Here is a 25,576-nt window from a genome sequence, read left to right as displayed (position 1 = left end):
ATAATATGAAACTCGGTTCACATGTTGATCTCATCGTTCATATATACCTCATACTATTACTTTTTACCCCAGCCCAACAGGAAGTCGGTTATATAGGGTTGTTCATAAAACACTCGCAATGGAATTTGAAGTACTACTCCTAGAGAATTCAAACACACGGCACGAAACTCGGTCAGCATGAAGTCGAGGCATTGACGATGAAAGTTTGCGAGGGGATTTTTGATATCTCGAACGGTTTGGCCATGGCGAGGAAACGAAATTATGGCGAGAAACGTGAAACAGGAAGTGTGTTATAACTTCAGCATACATTAACTGATCTTGATGAAACTTCAGCAGTGTGTTCGCTGTAAGAGGACGATCACATGGATGTGACTATTGTGAGTCAAAGTTATAGCGCCACCAACTGGTAGCAGGAAGTGTGTCACTTTCAAAATGCTTTGAACTCACCCTTTTATTTTTACCCGATGTGCTTCAAACTTAATCTATATAATGTAAATACATAGCAGATGAAGACCTGTGAATGGATTCTTGATATCTTTGATACTGTTGCCGTGGCAACGCATCAAACTTTAAAATTCTTTTTTTTTATGATTTTGAGACTCTTAGTGGCTTTTGGGGCCCTTAACGGGTTTGAAAACTCTTGAAACTTTGCACACAGGTCAGATCCCACAGCCATCAGAGCCGGGCTGAAGATGGTACCTGGGTGTGGCAGGGGGGCTAGACAGTGCCCCCTGGAACGGGGTCCGAACACTTGGTCCATAAATCAAATACGCTTGCATGTAATAATATGAAACTCGGTACACATGTTGATCTCATCGTTTCATCTATACCTCACGCTCTTACTTTTTACCCCAGCCAAACAGGAAGTCGGCTATTGAGGTTTGTTTGTAAAACGCTCGCAGTGGAATGTGCAATACTCCTCCTAGAGAATTCAAACACACGGCACGAAACTCGGTCAGCATGAAGTCAAGGCATTGAGGATGAAAGTTTGCGAGGGGATTTTTGATATCTCGAACGGTTTGGCCGTGGCGAGGAAACAAAATTATGGCGAGAAACGTGAAACAGGAAGTGTGTTATAACTTCAGCATACATTAACTGATCTTGATGAAACTTCAGCAGTGTGTTCACTGTAAGAGGCTGATTACATGGATGTGACTATTGTGAGTCAAAGTTATAGCGCCACCAACTGGCAGCAGGAAGTGTGTCACTTTCAAAATGCTTTGATATCACCCTCTTATTTTTAACCGATTTGCTTCAAACTTCATCTGTATAATGTAAAAATACAGCAGATGTAGACCTGTGAATGGATTCTTGATATCTTTGATACTGTTGCTGTGGCAACAAATCAAACTTTAACATTCATTTTTGATACTTTTGGGACTCTTAGCATGCTTGAAATTGCTTGAAACAGATAGATACAGATAGCTCGACAGATACATCACATTTATTAGCCAGTAGGCATGTGCAACTTTGGCAAAAGATTAAAGTAATGTCAAAAAAGTAAACACTAAAAGCCTCATATCTTCTAAAAATGTAATTATACATCATTTGTTTCTAAATTAAATTATACAAATATTATAATTAAAGCAGTTTTTCCCTTTTTTCATTTAAGAATTATGTTTACGTTCAAAAACAGCCAGAATGGGTGTAAAATTCAGAAGAAGAAAAAATAATCTGAGTCATACGTAGTGCTATACTGCCCTCTTGTGTTCAATATCAGTTAGGCCTATTGTGTATATTCCCACCGGTTAATCAACGTGTGACTCCGCTGGGACTCGGGAACTTTTAAATCGCTTACTTAAAACCGAAAGTCAAAATACAGATATCCGCACAAGACATTAATGTTGTGAAGTAGAGCAAGCATTTTAAATAAATTCGTATTAAGTAGGATTGAACTAAACAGAATGAACGTTCACTCTGTTCTGCTGGTTCCTCGCTGTTGGCGCGCACAGTTATGCATGCTTGTGCAGCCATGAGTTTTAGTTTAATTTTAAAATTAGCGCAATTTCGGGATTTGTATTATTTGAATTTATTTTTAAAAAACACAATGTTGAGTTTTATTGTAACACTGTTTAATCGCGCCCACGGTTATATTTTGTATATTATATATAATTATAATGTATTTCTGTATAAAATAATACTACAATAAAAAACACATTTGTGACCGACCTGATCCAGCAAAATTAGTCACAGTGACCCAAATTTAAAAATTGAGATTTTGATATTAATGGAAAGAGGACACTGTAAGCTTTCAAATGATACCTTGGTCATACCTTGAATGGTTGTAAAGATATACAGATTTGAATTCTGGTCGTCTGCCCTTTTTTTCCAATTGAAAACCTAAGAAAATCGCTTTTAAAGTTTTTTTGCCCGTTTTTTTTTTTTTTTTTTTTGATATCTTTCAAAATCCATAGCATTTTAAGGGATAAACTATTTATTTTATATAGCTTAATTTGACCAAATAGATTAACATATATAAATGCAATTTAACGAGGCTGAAACTCAACTTATTTTTAATTTTTTTGAAATAAATAATTAAAAAGTCACTTTTACAAAAATGTTCTAAAATCAGAAAGATTGAAGAGGAGTCAGAGAGAAATTCAGTTTTCATACGGATTAGCCCACATAAGCAGAGAGCAGTCTGTTTTCTTTCATTTTGAATGGTTGTCTTTAAAAGTAGACATTTCAATATATATGTCTGTGAGGATACCTTATACGCTGACTTTCGGTTCATGAGACAAGCTTCAGTTCACGTGCCGCGCGTCTCCGCGTCGTGATTAGGCCTAGCCTATTGTCTGCAATTTATTTCTTATTATTAAATAGTAATTGGTTGATGAAACATTGATTTAAATTAAGATAATTATTTTAAAACGAAATTTACTTTAAAGAAAGGCTTTGTGCTTGCATGTTTAAGCTATGTGAAAGTTTTAGTGCTGCTTCCAGAGAACGGTCACGTTCGGATTGTTTTTCCTCATAAATGCGAACACGGAAAATAAAATAAAGATTTTATGTTCTGGAGAGAGTCAACCCTTCTTCATCCGGTAAGTATTACTTTTGGTTTGTGCAGTGTGGTTCACATAGGCCAATTTATTAAAATATTTAATTATCTGGGAATTGGATCTCCTCCATAATGCTGAAATTGCCCAATTTTAAAAAATTTAGTAATAATTTAAGTTTTGTGGTGTAAGTCTACGTATTTTATAATGTTAACTTCAAATAATACTAATAGTAATTTAAAGATGTTGTAGCTAGCATTGGGTCTGGACGTGAAGGATAACTTCGGGAGTTGAAGGGACGTGTCGGTGTCGTGATTCTGTCTTCTCACACCGCGACACAGGTTCGTGGATCTGAGTGTCGCGATCGTTACAGCCTTACATAGGCTATATTCTTCTTGCAGATAAATATACTCACGCAGTTTAGGTTAGAAGCCTCCAGTGAGTTCAACGTTTCAGGGGATACCCGGGAAATGCTCAGAGGTGACGAGGGGAGTTGAGAAGAGCAATGTTTATTTCAGCGAATTTAAAGCTTTGACAACTTTAATCGTTATTTAAATACCTTTACTCAATTATCTCGACTACGAAACCCTGTGAGATTATTTTTGAATGTCTGTTCTTTGAAATTAGCAAAATATATATATATATATATTTTTGTTATTTCATGGTTTTTCCACATAATCGGCCCATATCTTAAAATGGAAGGTTGCAACTTCCGACTCATTTCGCCAGAGCGGGTCACATTTGATTTTTATTTTTTAAACAATGTAATGTGTAAACTAAAAATAAACAGATTATTTGATAAATGGTATATTTAAATCTGCATATTGTAGCCTAATATCTGCAGGGCAGCCTAGTCTTAATAAATGTATGCTTCATTTTTCATTAGTAAATTTGATCAATAAATTCAATAATTTAGAATAATAAGACACTATAGGGCTGTTACCCTAGGTAAGGCTGATCAAATTAAATCGGTTACACAATAATGTTACGAGATTGGTTTAACAGGAGTCAATTAAAAATCGCTGTAAAGAACGATACTTTTAAACATAACCCTAAATCACCATAAGGTGACGCCAGATGACCGTCTTAATGAACGAGTCATGGATTCAAAATGCTGAATCATTCAGTAATGAGAAAACACATTGCTTTGAGATGCGCGATGGGTCGCTGTGATCTTTGTGAACTATTTTCTCTGCTGAAACAGAAAAAAGTCAATATTGCATCTAAAAAGTCAATATTGCATCTAAAATGTAAGTGACTTGACTTGTGTGTGTGACTATGTTTGTTGTAGTGATAAGAGTTGCACCCTTGTTAAAGTTTAAGGCCTTGTGTTTTTGGATATATATCTTTCTTTTTTTTTCTTTTTTTACAAAATATGCATATAACCCATATATTTTAGATTTATTATTTGCTTTAAATTAAATTAAGATTGTATTTTTGGTAATTGAACCTGAATGAATTTAAAAATGAATGTGCTATATTTCAGATCATATATTTGTTTTTCTTAAAATTTGAACTAACTTTATTCTCAGCTGAATTATAAATATTTTATTTCTGTATGAATTAAAAACACATTTGATTTTTCTTTTTTAATCAATGTAGAATGTGTAACTGAAATATAAACGGATTAGGGCTCTGTTCGAGGACAAGTAACTAAAACCAATGCGACATGATGAATGTTTGTTTCCCAAACCATCTCAGAGTAACAGCTTACTTTTCTTTCTTACTATATTCTTTCTTACTATAAACTGTGCTGTAGAGCTTGCATCAGTCAAAGCAGGGTTACATTTTGCATGTCGTGCACAATAAACCTAAAGGCACCAGGGTGGCGGTGCCACCGGCTTCATATATATATGTATATATACACTACAGTATATATATATATATATATAGCTGTGATCCGCGATGAAGGGCCAAAGCCAGTGGCATGGCAACCCTGGTGCTTTTAGGTAACTAAGGAACCGGGGTTGCGGTGCCACCGGCTTGGGCCCTTCATCGCTGCTCGCAGCTATATTTATTATTATTATTATTATTATTTATACGACTATTCGGGCACTTTTGGGGCCCTTAACATGCTCAAAAACTCTTGAAACTTTGCACACGGGTCAGAATCCGCGGCCATCAGGGCCGGGCTGAAGATGGTACCCGGGCGTGGCAGGGGGGCTAGACAGCGCCCCCTGGAACGGGGTCCGAAAACTTGGTCCATAAATCAAACACGCTTGCATGTAATAATATGAAACTCGGTGCACATGTTGATCTCATCGTTCATATATACCTCAAACTATTACTTTTTACCCCAGCCCAACAGGAAGTCGGTTATTTAGGGTTGTTCATAAAACACTCGCAATGGAATTTGAAGTACTCCTCCTAGAGAATTCAAACACACGGCACGAAACTCGGTCAGCATGAAGTCAAGGCATTGAGGATGAAAGTTTGCGAGGGGATTTTTGATATCTCGAACGGTTAGGCCGTGGCGAGGAAACGAAATTATGGCGAGAATCGTGAAACAGGAAGTGTGTCAGAACTTCAGCATACATTAACTGATCTTGATGAAACTTCAGCAGTTTGTTTGCTGTAAGAGGACGATCACATGGATGTGAATATTGTGAGTCAAAGTTATAGCGCCACCAACTGGCAGCAGGAAGTGTGTCACTTTCAAAATGCTTTGAAATCACCCTTTTATTTTTACCCGATTTGCTTCAAACTTCATCTGTATAATGTAAATACATAGCAGATGAAGACCTGCGAATGGATTCTTGATATCTTTGATACTGTTGCCGTGGCAATGCATCAAACTTTAAAATTCTTTTTTTTGATGATTTTGAGACTCTTAGCGGCTTTTGGGGCCCTTAACGGGTTTGAAAACTCTTGAAACTTTGCACACAGGTCAGATCCCACAGCCATCAGAGCCGGGCTGAAGATGGTACCTGGGTGTGGCAGGGGGGCTAGACAGCGCCCCCTGGAACGGGGTCCGAACACTTGGTCCATAAATCAAACACGCTTGAATGTAATAATATGAAACTCGGTACACATGTTGATCTCATCGTTTCATCTATACCTCACACTCTTACTTTTTACCCCAGCCCAACAGGAAGTCGGCTATTGAGGTTTGTTTGTAAAACGCTCGCAATGGAATGTGCAATACTCCTCCTAGAGAATTCAAACACACGGCACGAAACTCGGTCAGCATGAAGTCAAGGCATTGAGGATGAAAGTTTGCGAGGGGATTTTTGATATCTCGAACGGTTTAGCCGTGGCGAGGAAACGAAATTATGGCGAGAAACATGAAACAGGAAGTGTGTTATAACTTCAGCATACATTAACTGATCTTGATGAAACTTCAGCAGTGTGTTCACTGTAAGAGGACGATCACATGGATGTGACGATTGTGAGTCAAAGTTATAGCGCCACCAACTGGCAGCAGGAAGTGTGTCACTTTCAAAATGCTTTGATATCACCCTTTTATTTTTACCCGATTTGCTTCAAACTTCATTTGTATAATGTAAACATACGGCAGATGTAGACCTGTGAATGGATTCTTGATATCTTTGAAACTGTTGCCGTGGCGACGCATCAAACTTTACCCTTCTTTTAGGATGCTTTTAGGATGCTTTTGAGACCCTTAGCATGCTTCAAAATGCATGAAACTCGACAGACACATCACATTTATTAGCCAGTAGACACGTGCAAAGTTTCAGAAACGGGCGTGGTGAGGGCTCAGTAGCGCCACCTTTTGACAAAAGTGGGGTTGTTAGTTTTAACTAGAGTTACAAAAATTGGTATGTATATTGTACTCCTCGAGCCGGACAACTTTCTAATTTACACTTATTAGCTAGGACCCACAGAAACTCAGATATTTTTGTTTGAATATGGTCACTCTGAGCCTACATGTCTCTGTGTCTCTGTGTCTTTGGCTGTCTGTGTGTGTGTGTGAGTGTGCAGGGGGAGGGGGCTTAACCATTTCACTGCTGTGTGTATGACCTGCATAAAGAAAATACATTTCTCAAGCCTGGTATTTTTTAAATAAGTTTTTATTTTTATTTTTTATAAGTAAAGGCATATAACTAGTTTAATTGTAGTGCATTGACAATAGTTTCATATAATTAGTTTATTAATCAGATTAACTTGGTCAATAAACTTGGTCTGAAAATTTGGTCCATAAATCAAACACACTTGCATGTAATAATATGAAACTTGGTACACATATAGATCTCATCGTTTCATATATAGCCTACTTCACACTCTTACTTTTTACCCCAGCCCAACTGGAAGACGCTATTTAGGGTTGTGTTTAAAACACATGCAATGGAATTTCAAGTATTGCTCCTAGAGCACTGAACCAAATTCGACAAAACTCGATCAGCGTGAAGTCAAGACATTAAGGATGAAAAGGTGCCAAGGGATTTTTTATATCTCGAACGGTTTGGCCGTGGCGAGGAAACGAAATTATGGCGAGAAACATGAAACAGGATGTGTGTTATAACTTCAGCATACATTAACTGATCTTGATGAAACTTCAGCAGTGTTTTCGCTGTAAGAGACCGATCACATGGATGTGACTATTGTGAGTCAAAGTTATAGCGCCACCAACTGGCAGCAGGAAGTGTGTCACTTTCAAAATGCTTTGAAACCACTCTCTAATTTTTAACCGATTTGCTTCAAACTTCATCTGTATAATGTAAATACACGGCAGATGTAGACCTGTGAAAGAATTTTTGATATCTTTGATACTGTTGCCGTAGCAACGAATCAAACTTTAACATTCTTTTTTGATGCTTTTGGGACTCTTAGCATGCTTGAAATTGCTTGAAACTCAACAGATACATCACATTTATTAGCCAGTAGACATGTGCAACTATGGCAAAAGATTAAAGTAATGTCAAAAAAGTAAAAACTAAAAGCCTCATATCTTCTAAAAATGTAATTATACATCATTTGTTTCTAAATTAAATTATACAAATATTATAACTTCCCCAATTTTTCCTTTTTTTCATTTAAGAATTATGTTTACGTTCAAAAACAGCCAGAATTGTTGTAAAATTCATAAAAAAAATAATAATCTGAGTCATACGTAGTGCTATACTACCCTCTTGTGTTCAATATCAGGTAATGTTAGGCCTATTGTGTATATTCCCACCGGTTAATCAACGTGTGACTCCGCTGGGACTTGGGAGCTTTTAAATCGCTTACTTACAACCGAAAGTCGAAATACGGATGTCCGCACAAGACATTAATGGTGTGGAGTAGAGCGAGCATTTTAAATAAATTCCTATTAAGTAGGATTGAACTAAACAGAAAGAATGTTCACTCTGTTCTGCTGGTTCCTCGCTGGTGGATCATATGATTACTTTGTCATAATCTATGACAAAAATGCTATTATAAACCATATTAATAATAGATAATACACATTGCTCTTATTTTTGAAAAATACATTCATGAAAAACAAGATAACAAAAATCATAAAAACATATAGCCATGGCTGCTATAAATGTTTGAAATGCATAGGACAGATGTTTAATGATGCAGCAACATATAATTGAAAGGCAATTAATAATCTGTCATTACGTCACTGCATTATGATATTACGGCTCCAATACGGTGCAGCACAAAGCACTTATGTACATCCCGAGCGGAGAATGATGTGCTTGAAGCCACATGAAGTTACAGCGCAGTGAGTCCGTATTGAAAAGTTCAAAGCACAAAGGAAATACATATTTATGAACAGTGTACTATACATTATCTATCTATGCAATAGTTTATTGAGCCTTTTCTTTTATAGGTTTTAAATTTCAGTTACTGTGTGCGTGAAGAACAATTATAGTGCTCTGACTCTAGTGTTGTGATCTAACCGACAGCGTCCGACACCCGGTAGAAAGTAACACGATTAAGTTACAGCAATAAAGTCCAGCAAGAAAAAGTTTCTTCATTCGAAAATATAGACCTTTAGACCTTTATCTTAAAGATCCAGTATAATAGGATTAACATTCAATCATCTTGAAGATCGTTTCATCATTGACTGTAACCGAATGTGACGTGCTGTTTGAATGCTGAATGGAGAATGACTGACAGGCGCAGAGAGGGAAAAGTTTGTGTTCTTGAATTTAATGACTTAAATATTAATTTCTATATCACATAATAGCTTCAGAACACTAATAATACAGTACACAAAAACTTTATGGTACTTTAGAAAGTTTTTGTGCCTTTGTGCCTAACATAGAATAGTACATGCACAATATAGAATTTGAATCAGCCTCGTCAAAGATGGCAGTGTCAGAGCCGATACCGATCCTGAGTATCTAATCGGCGCACTTCTTTTCAACAGTCAAATTGAAATTGAAATTGAAATTGCTTGAAACTCAACAGATACATCACATTTATTAGCCAGTAGACATGTGCAAAGTTTCAGAAACGGGCAGAGTGCAAGGACTAAATAGCGCCACCTTTTGACAAAAGTGGGGTTGTTAGTTTTATCTACAGTTACAAAAATCGGTATATACATTGTACTCCTCAAGCCGGACAACTTTCTAATACATAGTCATTAGCTCGGACCAAGAGGAAGTCAGATATTTTGGTTTGAATATGGTGAGCCTCTCTCTGAGCCTACGTCCCTGTATGGCAAGCCCTTTTAACATTTAAAAGCTAAGTTTGCCTGTCCGGAATTAACATTGTAGATATCATCAACGTCTTTCTGTCTATTCGTAATTACATCTTGGATAGTTTGTATTATCATTTAAGATATCTGTAACATAATTGTGACTAGTTGAAATGACAGAGTATGGCAAGCCGTTTTAACATTTAATCATAAAAGGGCCAAAGCCTTCGGCACCGCCACCCGGGTGCATTTAGGTAACTAAAGGAACCGGGGTTGCGGTGCCACCGGCTTGGGCCCGCCATCGCTGCTCGCAGCTATATTTGTTGTTGTGACTACTGAGGTCAGACACACCTGAATTAATCAAGTTTGTCCAATAATGGCAGACAGGAAACAAGGAGCTGGCTGAAGTTCAGGAAGTATTGCAGCTGTGCATAAAGCCTATTGTAGGCTACCCATTCAATTTCTTTTTTTAATCAAACTACGTTACAGCTCATTGACACCCAAACATATGAATAGCCCATTTAGTATTTGTAAAGATAGTTTATAACAAAATTTGAGCCGTTAATGTATGTTATTCGCCCTTTTCCCCTGAAAATGTTTTGATAGCTAGTGTTAGCCTTTTAACTTTGGACTTTTTGTAGATATGTCATAAATAATGCAGTTATTTTCACTACCCATTCTGTGCCCCCATATATTTCAAAGCCACAAAGTTGTCCAAAGTTTAAAAACATCTCAAGGGAGACTTCAACAGAGCAGTGCAACATGAAGGTAACATTTTTTTTTCTTTTGTTGCTGTTTTAAAGACCATAAGACATGTGTGTGACAGTGCAATCATAGGCCTAAACTGTTGTATTCCAGGGTACACCAAACATTGATGTGTTCGCCCCTGCCGAACACAGCAACATATAATTTTATGATTATCCAAAGCGACTTATAGATCTAGATCTAATGAGCTCTTTTGAATAAAAGACATTTTGTCCCGTCTGTTTAATAATTTAAGTCAGGCATAACTGACTGTTTACACAATCATTTCACCTAATACACCATTTTGAGACATTTATCATTTACATTTATCTATGGGGTCGCATGAGTAAGTGCTCTTCACAAAGAGTGCATGAGTATTTGAAATTGAAAGCAGCCTTCTGCAGAAATCGTTGAATACTGGTCTTATAACTGATCGATATAAATATACTTCTATGAGGAATAAAGTAATACAGACTTTACAAAAGACCAAAGTTTTTATGAACATTATTGAGGGGTCAAAAGGGAATGGGAGAAAAATCTGGCAAACTATTAATAAATTAGCTGGAAAACAAAACATGGATAAAAGTTTTAAACTTAAATTCAAGGAGCACCAGGTAACTTTTGCTCTCAGGGTCCCCCTACTTGTCTTCTACTACGGTCATGGTTACACGTGCATTTGTTTACAAGCCGATGCCCCCGAGCTCTGCAGAAGGAGTTCTCACGTCTTGGGCAGAGTGTCTGCGTTGCGTGTGAAATTTTTTCATCCCAGGTGCACTGGCAAATATTTCAGCATGTGAATCCCGTAGCTCACGTTTACAAGCCAGCATCATTATCGTGACCTATTAGTGAATGTTTTACAGAATGCATATGCTAATTCAATTCAATGTTTGTGTGGTAGTTAATAGCCATATCGTGAGCTTAGAATTATAAGGTTCTATCTCCACTTTTGGTCGAAATTGACTTTTTGACATAATCTGATCCATTAGGTGTTTATTAATGCCTGTGTGGTGTTATTTTTGTAAAAAAAATATTTTGTTAGTAGTTATTAATAAAATACAAAGGTTCCATCTCACAAAACATTAACCAAGTTGGGATTATAAGGTTCTATCTCCAGTAGATTCAATATCCAAGCAATGCAACTGTGACCGTTTATCCTGTTGAGTCCTGGACAGTGCATCAGTGGGTCCCATTGTCTAATCTGTCTAATATTTATCCATTTTCAAGTACATGCCTGCAGTTGACAAGGCAGTATTTAGAAAGTAATAATCTAGATAGAAGGTTGGAAAGAGTCATGACAACATAAATTACATAACATGAAATGCATCATGCATAACAAAACAGACATACAGAATAATAAGGGATGAAAACATAATTGTCATGATGTTACAATATTTTGTGTTAATCTACTAAATTAAACGTTTTTAATGTAAGATGCTTCCTAAATGTTTTTTTACAGTACAGAGGAGTGAGGTGTAGCATTGTGTAATTACTCTATGTCCATGTTCTTTGAAAATATTTTTTTTCTTACAAACTTGCTTGGCTTTGATACTACACTATTATATTATAGTATAGTATACTACAAGCTGTGTGCTTGTATTATAAATATATAAATTGATTAAAATCAATGGTTATATACAATTATTCTTTGAAATGTGGGGTTTTATTTGTAAAAGTGGAGATAGAACCTTATAATTCCAAACAGAATCAGAGCTCTCAGACTTAAAAGGTTCTATCTCCATTGGGGGTCATCTTAAAAAAAAAAAAAAAAATCGCATTTCCAAATGTGCTAGATTTTGATATTATATTCACAAAGTACCTGTAGGGTGATGGTCTTGTTGAGCTATAATAGAAGATTATACTTCATAACAGTTTTGCCAGCTGGGATGTAAAAACTTTGATGCTCAATATCTCAGAACTACCCTAAACGGAGATAGAACCTTATAATTCTAAGCTCACAATATGCCATCAATATGATATCAAGCTAACATAGATGAATCTGCAAATTTGAAAAATCGATTCGGTCATGCACCCCCTTGCCTCTTTTAGCTCACGCCTGTGAGCAAACGCTGGACCAATATTGAACCTTGTCCTGCCTTTGATTCTATTACTCTCCCTCCCTGTTACTCTTTCTAGCCTCAGCGAAAAACCTTCGCCGCCTTTGGTTTAGTTGCTGCTTCGGCCATGATAATGATGATGATGATGATGAAGAATCATGACAACAATATCTGGCAAACAAATGATAGTTGGGCTCTCACATCCGAATTTGAGAAAGTGGGGGGTGGTGGAGGAAGTGAGGTATGCCGTAAAGCAGTCAAATTTTGTAGTTCTTTTTGTGCTCGGGTAGGGTTGGGTACCGAAACTCGGTGCCAATAGGGAACTGGTTCTGACGTAAACGGTAGTAAACATTTCGGTGCCTGATTTCGATGCCTGAGTCTGTGGCATGAGGCGGACACACACAGTCTCTTACAGTTTATTATCACTGTCTGATCTGTCTTGCACGCGCACTCTAGATTCGAAGAGATTTGAACTAATTTGCGATCATCCGGGAGCCGTTATCAATATGCGGGAGACTCCCGGAACGTCTGCTGATTGTTTAACTAGTTTACATGCAGTGAAAGTAGGCTACAATAAACCTACTGCACTTACTTTTATGAATTAGCAATTAATACTAATAAACGGCAAACAACTACTTCACTTCTGATTCCTGGTGGTTTAGAGGAGAATTACTCTGAGTTCGCCCCCTGTCGTTTCACAGAATAGCACAACGGCGAGCGGGTCTAGTATAAATGCCTCGGCCGCTTGGAGAGGTGCGCGTGCAGGCAGCGGAGACTAGCGCTATTGCGGACGCGTCGAGTATAAACAAGGCTTCAGAGTTCTCTGCCGAAAAAGGAAGCTTGTCGGCAGCGCGAGATATTTGGCAGTGAACGCAGCGTCTTGTTCCCTATTCAGAGAACATGGGTTACACAGAGACGTTCTCTTTCATATACTCAAAGCTGCGTATAAGACGCAGTGAACGAAATATTAAACTGGCTAAGAGCTTAACTAGTAAATGACAAGATAACTTAGCCTACAGTACATGACTAGTTAAAGCAGACAAAACATGGAAACCTGTAGCCATGTCGATATTATAATACCCTGGAAGTAATCTCTATTAATCTCCAGTATAATTAGATTGTTTAATATAATATTGTTTTATTTGATATTATGTAAATATGAACTTTTATTTTATATTGGTTTTATTTATTATTACCATACAGGGGTTGGACAATGAAACTGAAACACTGGCCAATGTTGGAGGTTTCACATCTATATGCCTGGCGGCCAATCTTCAGAGTGAAGCACGGGTGGATCAGTGATGGTTTGAGCTCCAATATCATGACAATCCTGATTGTGTTTGATGGACACGACACTGCCGAGGACTACCAAACCCTTCTGGAGGATCATGAGCACCTGATGCTCAAACCGTGTATCAGCATGATCATGCACCAACACACACAGCAAGACTTGTGACAGAAGTGTTTGATGAAGATGAAAGTGACGTTGAACATCTCCCATGGTCTGACAGTCACCAGATCTGAATATTATTGAGGTGTTTTGGAGGAGCGAGTCCACCAGCATCATATAGTGACCTGGACACTGTTCTGGAAGAGGAACGGCTCATAATCCCTCTGGTCACTGTGAAGGACTTCTATCTGTCAATTGGTGCTGTATTTGGATGCAAAATGAGGCCCTCACCATTCTAACAAATTATCGTGTATTAAAACCAGGTGTTTCAGTTTTTTTGTCCAACCCCTGTATGTTACTTGTATTGTAAGTTAATATTGTGTCCAGTTTGGCCCTGTAAATAAAGGGGTATTATTATTTTTTTGACAAAGTGTGTGTGGTTTCGTTTTCTTAAGTACCGTTTCAAGAACCGTTTAGGCACTGGAACCGTTTAAAAAAATACAGAGTAGGTACTGGTATAGGATAAAACCCAACCGATACCCAACCCTATGCTCGGGTTACTACCCGAACCCCAAAGTTACGTGGTGCCAGTAATAGCGATACAGACCCCGTCAGGCTATGGCTGATGTGTCATTCAACCTATTGTAAGTGGATGTACCATCACAAGGGTTTTGGAAATATATTAAGAAGGTTGAAAAACTACATAGAGTTGCTTTAACAATATAGTAGTTAATGATTATTGAACTACAGCTTCTAATTGTATTACACATTTTATAAATTCAGTCGAAGAATTAACCTAGCTTTTTACCATAAAAGACATTACTTATAGACCTATTAATTTTGATCAACCTATTTTTCAAATAGATTAAATAACTGAATTAGAAATTGATAATATTATTGATGCATTAAAAAGCTCTTAATTTTACATTTACATTTATTCATTTAGCTGACGCTTTCATCCAAAACAACTTACAATTGCTATATATGTCAGAGGTTGCACGCCTCTGGAGCAACTAGGTGTTAAGTGTCTTGCTCAGAGACACATTGGTGTCTCGCAGTGTATTCAAACCCGGGCCTCACACCAAAGGCATGTGACTTATCCACTGCACCATGACCACCCGTGGTGAAGTTCGTATCATTTTACTGATTATCTCGTTCATCAAAATGAATGAATATTTGTTCAAGTCATTTCGTTCATTTAAAGACACAGTCTGTAGCTTTTTTGGGGGTTAAAAATTATTCCACATAAATTTTGGAGCAAATACATAACCAGCCTGTGTTCAAAACTATCTGCTTGCCTTAGCTCGATTCAAAACGGTACGCTTGTAATAATGTTTTTAATTCCAGTGGAATTAACATTACTAAACCTGTAAAAGAGACAACAACTGTCTCTTTTACACACCTGGTGTGGCTGCAGGTTTGGGTAAATAAAGGCCGATCTCAAATAGAGGCCGGGTCTGTTTTTTTAGTTTTGGGTTGTATTATAAAGGCCTGTCTCGGTGCAGTTTGACAATTTGGGGAAATAAAAGCCCGGGCTATTATTTGAAGTTTTACGGTTTGTAAGGTCTCTGGGGATCCAGCCTTGCTAGGGTGAAGTCAATTCTGAGCAGAGACAATACTCTGCCTAGCGAAAAACACGAGTTTGCTGACGGAAACCGTATCGTGCAAGAATATGGGAATCACCTGTAGGTAGGGGTGTAACGGTACATGTATTCGTATTGAACCGTTTCGGTTCGAGGCTTCCGGTTCGGTACGCATACAAACCGAACGATTGCTTGGACCATTTTTCTTGCCGGCAAAATTCGTGCTGACGCGGCCAACACAACGTTGCGCAACATCCAAATGGCAAGCGTAATGAAAGCAGAGCGAAACTGCGCTCCTCGTTATGTGCTTAACGGATCGTTTATCAGTTCGGACCAGCAACATCTGTGCAGCGCGAGCCGATCTCGATCAAGCAACACTGCTACCACACCGCGCTAAGAGATCCGGTAAAGAAAACAAGCCACTGAGGTAATAACATCGCTGCGAGATCTAGTGAGATGCATTCACATTTCTCCGTTATTAACCGTAGATCTCTATTAGATCAAACAGCGCTGTCATGGAAACCAGGAGAAACATTGTGCCGTGAATGAACTAGTACTTTACGTCCACAGACCAGCAACATTCACCATGGATTTAATATAGTAACACTAACTGGAACCAGTTTGGCTGGAATGGTGAAATGCTTTCAAGTACTTCACACATCTTTTTCCAGCACTTCAAAATTCAAATATTATATAAATAAATATATATTTAAATGTTATTTTGAATGTGATGACCAAAACATTATTTGTTCATCCTTCAAAGATGACCCCTATTTATAAACCTGAAAGTTTCAAGATCTAGGAAAACTCACACTTATTTAAAAATATTTTTTCTTTAAACAAATAGGACATTTCTCTGGCATTTCTTTCTTTTTGCTGTATCGAAAACGTACCGAACCATGACTTTAAAACCGAGGTACGTACCGAACCGTGATTTTTGTGTACCGTTACACCCCTACCTGTAGGGGAATCACAACACATGGGGACCTACTGGACATACACACGAGTGCTAGACCTAGCGTGGGACGCAAACACTGCTTCTGACTGCCGAGGGTGCTGGAGGAACTCCAACCAACGAGACACCGAGTAGCCACAATTACTGGCTACTTGTAGCCAAAACTTTGCAAAAGTGTTTGTTGTTGCCCAGCCCTCATCATTAAAAATGTCTGCTTGCCAGGTGCTGTGCGCCAACGCCCAGGAGCAGGCAACACTCTGGTCAAGAGGGTAGGGGACATTTTCGGTCTTTGAAATTTGAGTCCTCCACTCGAAGTGACCGTTGTCAGGAGTGCTGACTTGAGAGACAGGAACTTAGGCTCTACTGACTGCAGCGGCTTGAAGAGTGCTCTCAGCAAGGTTGACAAGACCAAGGAGAGGTCCCAATGCAGTACAAGGTGAGGGCAGGGAGGATTTAACCTTCTCGCGCCCCTCAGTAACCTGATGATCAGGTTTGTGATTTCCTATTGACTTACCATCTACTGCATTGTGATGTGCAGTGATAGCGGCAACGTACACTTACAGAGTTGAAGGAGACAGCCTTCATTCCAGCACTTCATGCAGGAAGGAAATATCCGATCAGGCACTTCTGGGGATCTTCTCAGTGAGAAGAAAACCACTCAATGAACAGGTTCCACTTCAGAGCATACCGGAGATCTACAGCATACAGCATTAGATCTCCCGCTGTCTATGATGTTATCAGTAATAATCCAACAACAGTAAAGCTGAGAAAGAGAAAAATCGTTTACACCTCTTGAATAGAAAACTTTTAGATGGTCTACTCTTAAATACTGAAAGAAAAAAATCGTTTCCCTTTATTTACTAGCTTTTATGTTTTGAAGCCATATTAGCTATATTATTTTAAAAAGTGCTTATAATTACATATGTAACTGAATAAAAAAAATTAATTAATTAATAAAATAAATTAATAAAAAAAAAGAAAGAAAGATCAAGAATCGTTTTGGAATTGGATTATGAGGTGCCTAAAGATTACCACCCCTACAATACAATGATTTATTGTTTGTCTTTGTTAAATAATACAGAAGATAAAGAGCTTAAAAATGATCAAATATTAAATCATAATATTGCCCTTTTGCTCATTTTGTTACAGTCAAAGGTTATTGGGATCTCAGACGAGATCTTTTCTTGTGATCGATTTTCACAGAACCATAGATATACAGTGGTATGAATAAGTTTTGGCACCCATGCTAAAGTTGCCTAAAAAGAGGAATAAAAAAATCATCTTTTGGATATTGATCTTAATGCCTTAATTAGAAAAATGAGGAAAACTCCAACCTTTAAGGACACCAATTTTCTTTGTGAATGAATAATGTAGCATAAATAAATAAATGTTTTTCCTTAAAATACAGGGTGCATAAGTCAGGGCACCCCTATGTTAAATTCCCATAGAGTCAGGCAGATTTTTATTTTTAAAAGCCAGTTATTTCATGGATCCAGGATAATATGCATACTGATAAAGTTCCCTTGGCCTTTGGAAATAAAATATCCCCACATCATTACACACCTCCAATGAGGGGTGCCCTGACTTATGCACCCTGTATTTTAAGGAAAAACATTTATTTATTTATGATACATTATTCATTCACAAAGAAAATTGGTGTCTTTAAAGGTTGGAGTTTTCCTCATTTTTCTAATTTAGGCATTAAGATCAATATCCAAAAGATGATTTTTTATTCATCTTTTTAGGCAACTTTAGCATGGGTGCCAAAACTTATTCATACCACTGTAACTCTTATATATGTTTATTTTTCCTTGTTGTTAATCATCCTCTTTGCTTTATTTTTCATGAAGCATTAGTTTGCTTCGCTTTAGCTGTGATATGGGGGTGCTTCTCAATTCTTATTTGTGCATCCTCGTTTCCTTTCCTCGTGTCTCAGCTCCACCCCCTGCAGGAATGCGAGGGAAGGCTGCAAGTAAAGAAAATGAGGAGGAATCCAATGAAAGTCTTTACTTAATCACTCGAGCATTCACTGCATCATCAGCAGCGCTCAAAGAATCCACCCATATTAAGTTGAAGTTTGGTTATTTAAGAAATTTGTAATAAATAATAATAAAGCAAGATACCCAGATGTGTGGTTTATATAAACGGCAAAGGTAAAGTATAAATTAAAATGATTGTGACTGACGTGAAGGGGGAGGAGAATTTATACGTGCATCACGTTTAGTCAATAAAACACTTCCACAAAGCTTCCTTGCTCATAGCTTCTCTGGAAGCCTCCTCACTCCTTGATCCTCACCTCCTCACGGTGCAATTACAGAATTGAGATGTCATTCAAGATGTCTGAGCTCGATCGGTTTTCGGGTAATAGGATGGAGGACGGAGGATTGAGGAGACGAGGAGGGATATTGAGAAGCACCCAAGGAGACATCCACTCTTGAATTGCATGCTCTTGCAAATTGTGGGCGGGGCAATGAAATATGCATGTTTGTTTGGGTTTATTTCAAATATCAACAGCATTTCTCAAAAATCACTTAATGCACAGATAAGATTGAAAAGGAGAAAGTTTTTCCCATTCACAACCACTTCCACTGTTCATTTTTATTTTAGTAAACTAAACTTAATTTACTTCATTTCCAATGTATTTAAACTGAAAGGAAAAAAGAAAAAAAAAAGTACATAGAGGAGTTAAAACTCAGATAAACAGGAAAAAGAAACCAAATATATTGAGTTAAGTTTTTTTTTTTTTTTTGGACCATGTGACTAAAACAAGTTATACCCTGGGCACTACACCAAAAAACACAGTCCCAGAAAGCTATCTGCCACAGCTTTAAGCATCAAAGAATTGTTCAGGGGCTTATACTATGAAGCCGGTTTAGATGGCTAGCCCCAGTGTTTCAGTTTAGTTTGCGCCAACCTTGGATTTTGGGCAACATGAAAGTGGTTTGGCTTTTAGTCGTGTTCAACGCCATAGTAACTTACGCTCCACGGCTAACCTGCTCCAGGGCAGGTTATGTTAAGTGACATGTCTGATGCAATGTCACTCCACCTGTTTTTACTCCAAATTAAAGATCACTTCACAGCAACTGATTTTAAAGTCCCTGTAAAGTCAAAATTAAGTACGTGTTCGGAGTTTGTCACACCACAGAAAAATGTGTTATTAGCCACCCAGCCAAATTTGAATGATAAAAAAGCCAGCAAGTACACAAAATTATTACTGATTATACATTATCAGTGAATAATCAGTGAATCCCAGTTGTCTCCGACGAAAGTTTATAAAACGATCCCGTGTAAAACGATCACTACAGAGGCGGGTGTTGGCGGTGATCCTCAGCTCTTCATCAAGGTTGGCTCTCTAAAAACCTCTTCTTGATGTGATCGTTTTTAGGGAATTTAAAAAAAAGACACTGATCTGTTTTGTACATGATCGCATCCAGGTAGTAGCCTATGCATTTTTGTGTCGAAGGCTAGCTAGCAAACTGTAGCCTGTAGTAACTAATAGTACTGACAGTCACTCGCGATTGAGCAACGAATGCAATGTGATCTATTGTTAGGGGAGAGATCAGCCTCAGTCCACGAGCTCATGGGCTCCAGTGCATCATCGAGCCCTGTTTTAGCCCCGCCCAAACAATCCATAAAATAGCAATGGTGAAAAACTGTTTAACTCCACATTTCAGTACTTCACAGTTCACAGTCTTTGTAATATGTTTTAGCAATACATTTGTAACATTTATAATGCGTTTAGAACTTTTTTGTAGAATTGCCTTTACAGGGACTTTAAAGACAAAATCATGGTTTAATCATGGTACCAAAACAGCATGGTTGGATTGGTTTGGTTTTGTCAACTCAAAACTACTCCTGTAACCCTGAGTTTGTTCAACTACCATCATACAGGACCCAAGACATAGTGTTGCTATCATTGCATTTACAGCCTTTACTTTTCTGTGCCAGTATTCATGAGGGAAAGAGGCTATTTAAAAGTCCTGAAATGAGGTTGATAAGTGAAATAGTTCAGGTTTGGGTTGAACTACTGTAAGTGCACAAGACAGCTTTGCTATGCCCACATGGCTGAGACAAACCACCACCATAACTATTCATTATGGTTCACGGTAGTAAAAATGTCAATGAACTGTCAAATTTAAGAAGTAGGTAATTTTGTGCAGTGAGTGATGTTCTTTGAAGAACAGTAAAAAAAAAAAATTCTCATACTAAGTGGTGTATTATTCAATAATTCATTATTCAAAGTTCATAAAATGTGTTTATTCTGGGAGCCCAGATGCATACTGTCAAATCAGAAACAATAAAAATTGAAGACCCAAATCTTTTTGGCGTTTTACATAAAATGAGATGAATATTTTCTTAATACTTCTAAAGCGAAAGATGTCCATGGTGTGGATAATACAATGTTGAAAGAATTTGGTTCATCATTGATTATCCCCTTCACAAAAAAAGGAATTCGATCTCTGTGGGGGATTTCCCAAATGCTTGGCAATTAGCTATTGTTTCCCCTTTATTAAAATCAGGAGATAGACAAATTATGTCCAACTATAGACCTATTAGCATTGTGCCAGTGATATCGAAGGTTTTAGAAAAATGGCTGTCTCAACACATTAGGGATCACTTGAATAACTCAGTATTTTCCCTTCATCCATTACAATTTGGATTTAGGTCAAATCAATCCATTGAGACAGTAAACTGTTTGTTTGTTTTTTAAATTGAAAATATTAAATCATTGCTTGATAGGAACAAGGTTGTTGGAGCTATTTTTTTTTTAGATCTTAGGAAAGCCTTTGACACTGTTAATCACATATTTTACCGTCTAAACTCTCTCATTTAATTTTTCAGATAATGCTAGCAGCATAAGTGGGTAGCATCTTATCTTTTTCAACGATCACAAACTGTACGTATTGGCAGCTATCAATATGAACATCTACATGCCACAAGGGTCTATACTGGGCCCCCTTTTGCTTTGCATGTATATTAATGACTTGCCGCCGCATGCATGCCCAGAAGTGAGAGTTCAAATGCATGCAGACGACAACGTTTTATATATGTACATGGAACATCAAAAGCAGCAGTGGCATCCAAACTTACAAATGCTATGGTTAAAATTAGAGACTGGTTAAACCACTGTAGCCTTCAGTTAAATCTTTCCAAAACAGTTGGTATGTTTTTTTAGCAAAACCACCAACTCTACAGCTGATCCAGACATTTTTATTACCGGTGAAAAAAAAATCCAAATTGTTTTCAAAATTTAAATATCTTGGTATTATCATTGACTCCAAACTTAAATTAAATGTTATTTTCTTAACAGTTTTTGAAATCTGAGAATTAAACTTATCTAATTTTCGATATATCAGGAATTCAATGTCTACCCAAGCTGCCAAAATGTTTATGCACTCTATGATATTTTCATATGATAGTGATAGTTATTGTCTAACTACTTGGTCTAAGGCCAACCACTCTGAATTGCTTCCAATACAGACTATATATAAACAAACACTAAAAATGTTTGATAAGAAACCATTTAATTTTCATCATTGTAAGATTTAATCAAAACATAATTGGTTGAGTTGGGAAAACTTTGTTTTCAAATGGCTGTTTAGCTTATGAAATTCTTAATGGCCTAGACCGACCACCACTTAGAGAGAACTGAGTTTAAGATCGGATAACAGTTGTTTCACTAGAGCTGCACTTATAAGAGACTGTGTTATTAATTTCAGGAAAACTGCTTTTAGTCAGTCTGCATTCTCTATTAAAGCCTCTAAAGAATGGAATGACATCCCAACGTCAGTTAGAGAATTAAAAAGTTATAATGGATTTTGTTCTTCTTTTAAAACTTTTTAGCATTCTTTCTTTTTTGGGGATTTTCTGTGGTTTTTGAAATTATTTGTATTTTGTCATGTTTTGATTAAATTATTGTATTAACATTGTATTTTTAGGTTGCCTACTGTACATCTGGCCTAGGACTGCAAAACTAGACTTTTGGCTAACACTGGCATATTTTGACTTGTTATGTTAATATGCATTGTCCCTGTAATAATAAATTAAATTTTGCATATATTAAATATATGCATACAAAATCTGCTGATTGTGCATGAACATACTTTTAGGATGAAATGCAGATAATCCAGATATTTACTTGTCCTGAATTCTGGTGGCTAAAACATCATAGTAGCCTACATGTAAAAAACCCTATGATTTTTCATATGGGTCTATATAAATAAGCAGTTAGAATTCCTTTATGTAAACAAATAGGAGTGGGAGAATGTAAGTCACACTGTTTGTCAGAAGTCTGTCTTCTACACGGCATAGTACATTTACGTCGCTAAATCGCACTCAGCGTAAAAGGCCCTTAACACTGTGGAAAAAGGATAGATCTTTCTTTTAGAAGCACTCGTTCCCACCCACTTGACCTGGCTGCAAGCAAGCATTAGATGACATGGCTCTGAGAGTGACAATCTCAGGTATCTGATTGGTGTAACAAAGCCATCTAATCCTCAAGCAAGGCAATAAGACGTCACATCCAATGAAAAGGGTCTGACATCATGCTGGATAAACCAGTCAGAAAAAGGTTTGACAATGTTTAACCTACTTTTCAAGTTATACTATCCCTCCCTCTTTATAAAATTTTAAAAACCTCTTGTATGAAACAAGCAAAAGGACCTTCTGTTTTTTATGAACCAAACACAATACAGCTGAATGAAACTGAAACAAGATAAAACTGCACCTACAAATTACAGCTGAATGATTGAAACTCCCTCAAAGAGTCAGCAAGCATTGAGACGGACAACATAGTGTGTTTATAGTATACTTCTAGACTGATACTGTAACTTAATGAACTTCTCAACTCATTTAATTTCCATAATGTGACACATTTCCATAAGAAACAGGAAAGCAAGAAAGAAAGAAAGAATCTTTTATATGTTTTTTTATCATCTTTACATTGGTTTGGCTCTTTCAAAATTAATTTAAATTGTCGTTTTGCATTGTAAGTTAACATTGCAGTATTATTATTCACATAATGTTATTAAATATTTTGATAAAACAAACAAGTATATTAATATTTGTAAATTATTATTTGATTAAATAAACAATTGTTTGGGGGTCTATTAATGAACAAACTTTGAATTGTTGATCACAACAACAACAACAACAAAAGTTGTCACATAGTTGTGGGGTCTGTATTTTATTGTAATGTAACTTTGCAAATTTGTGCATATTAAAAACGTTTATGTCAAACGTTAAATGGTTAAACGTGTAGAAGAAGAAAAACATTTATGGCAATGTAAATAACTTATGCAAATAATACGAGACTAATCTCAGTGTGTGACTGTCTAACAAGCACAATTCAGTAGGCTGTGTTCTCACGAGGGGAAATCTATTAAGGTTACACCTGTAGTAGGCTCCCAAACAGACTCCAAAACTAACTTAAACCCAGGACAGTAACAACAATACGGGATATATTTTTCATCGTGTCAACAGCACCACTGCGGAGGGTTTTCACTCACTCAGACAAACAAACAAACACACCTGCACAGTCGAGCGCTTACATCGGTGATCAAATAGCTATAGACTGGATGTCTCATGAGTGTTTAGTAGCTAGTATTATTATAATCAATGTACTACTTTACCATTTCGTCCTCGTCACTGTCCCCTTCGTTTTCTCCTTCATCTTGGTCATCCCCATCTCTTGCTTTTATCTCGTCGCAGCATTCAGCGGAATCATTTCCCTTCACTTTTTCGTCAAGAGCTACAAAATCTGAGGAGTGACATTGAAATTCCTCAAATTGTAATTCGGGCTCATTCGTCTCGGCTCGCGCCTCGCCTTCTGACAGCGTGTCGGAGCCTGATGAACCGTCTCCACCGCCGCCTCCAAATGTTTCTGACTGCTCACTCTCCATTTCCCTAAAACATCTCGGTAATTGTCTTAAACTAATGACATGCTGAAGGACAACTTATCTCAGCTCCAGTTAAGCGCCCGATAGAACTTCCCTCATTGTGCTGCTGTAATTTGAACGAACATTAGTGTTGCTCAGCCTTTTTAAAGTAAAGTTTGTAATGCAGCACTGGAGCGCGTCCTGCTCAACTCATCGCTGCAGTGTCTTTAACTGAAGTCTGCGCTCATTGGCTGACCAAACCCCGCCTATCAGCCAATGAGAAAGGAGCGCGCTGGTCAAGTCCTTTTAAATCAATGGCGCACTATTGACCCTTGAGCTCTCAAAAAACATTTGTCCAAAGAACACGGACAGTAGGGCTGCCAAAAAAAGCATGAGTAAGGGGACAGTATCGTTTTATTTAAAAAAAAAAAAAAAGGACACTGGCTATTTTTATATCACACATGCCAAGTCATATTTACAAGTAAATAAGTAAATAAATAAAAAGATAATACACAGTAAAAAATATATATGTTTTCAAGATTTGTTTTTTTTCTAAATTTTTTCTAGCCTACATGACAACATTTTTCTTTTGTCAAATCAACTTAAATAATTTATTTAGTTGAGATGACTTATTATTTTGAGTTTCTGATGATTAAATTAATCTCCATTGTATTAACTCATCTTTTATAGTTCAATAAACTTAAAATTTTAAGGCAACCAGGTTACTTACTTTTTTAAGATAATCTTTTTTTTTTTTTACAGTGTACAATAGTTGCTGAGTAAACACGTTGGAAGAGATGTGTTGACTTGAAACATTACGGAAAGCTGAGAACTGTGAAAGATGATATAACCATGCAAGCATTTTTGTGTTTAAAAGATGTCTAATAAAATGTCCAAACACAGCCCAGACGTCTAAGCTAAAACAAGGCAACATGTGGCTGTCAGTGAAAATTTAATAGACGTCTAAAACATAGCCCAAGAATTGACTAGTCATCAATTAGATAACAAGGAAATGAAATGGGTGAAGAAATGAAATCAAACACCTTGTAATCACTGTTTACTTTGCTTGATGAAACATCTTTTATTTTTGCAATTTATTTGGTCAAAAAAACGACATGTACAGTATACAAATTCGAGGTTATTTTGGCTAGAAGTGGGTTAATAGCTATTAATATTAATAGCTAATACGATCGGGTCTCTAGATGATGAAATGGCGGCTATTGCTTGCTGAGAATCTTTGTTTTAATATGTCAGTTCAAAAGTGTGATGTAGCCTATAAGTATAGGAACAGCTTGAGAAAACAATGGTAAAGTTAATCTCTCACCTTTAATGATTTGCTAAAAACAAAAATGTAGTTTTGATGCCATCTAATAATGAAACAAATT

At 37.1% G+C, this 25,576-nt stretch overlaps 1 protein-coding gene across 11 annotated transcripts in view; it reads right to left on the bottom strand.

Annotated features, from left to right (window-relative positions):
- The window catches only part of mast4 (microtubule associated serine/threonine kinase family member 4), a 200,744-nt gene extending 176,332 nt beyond the window's left edge, over nucleotides 1–24,412 (bottom strand). For all 11 annotated transcript variants that reach the window (XM_089129959.1, XM_089129960.1, XM_089129945.1 and 8 more), the window contains exon 1: nucleotides 23,946–24,412. In XM_089129959.1, coding sequence (XP_088986085.1) covers nucleotides 23,946–24,215 — 270 coding nt within the window. In that variant the 5' untranslated portion in view covers nucleotides 24,216–24,412. The remainder of the gene's footprint in view (nucleotides 1–23,945) is intronic.
- Between the last annotated feature and the right edge of the window lie 1,164 nt (nucleotides 24,413–25,576).

The sequence above is a fragment of the Pimephales promelas genome, chromosome 4, assembly GCF_988280905.1.
Source record: "Pimephales promelas chromosome 4, fPimPro1.hap1.1, whole genome shotgun sequence".
NCBI lineage: Eukaryota > Metazoa > Chordata > Actinopteri > Cypriniformes > Leuciscidae > Pimephales > Pimephales promelas.
Note: the sequence above shows the minus strand (reverse complement) of the source record. Positions and strands in the feature narration are given on the sequence as shown.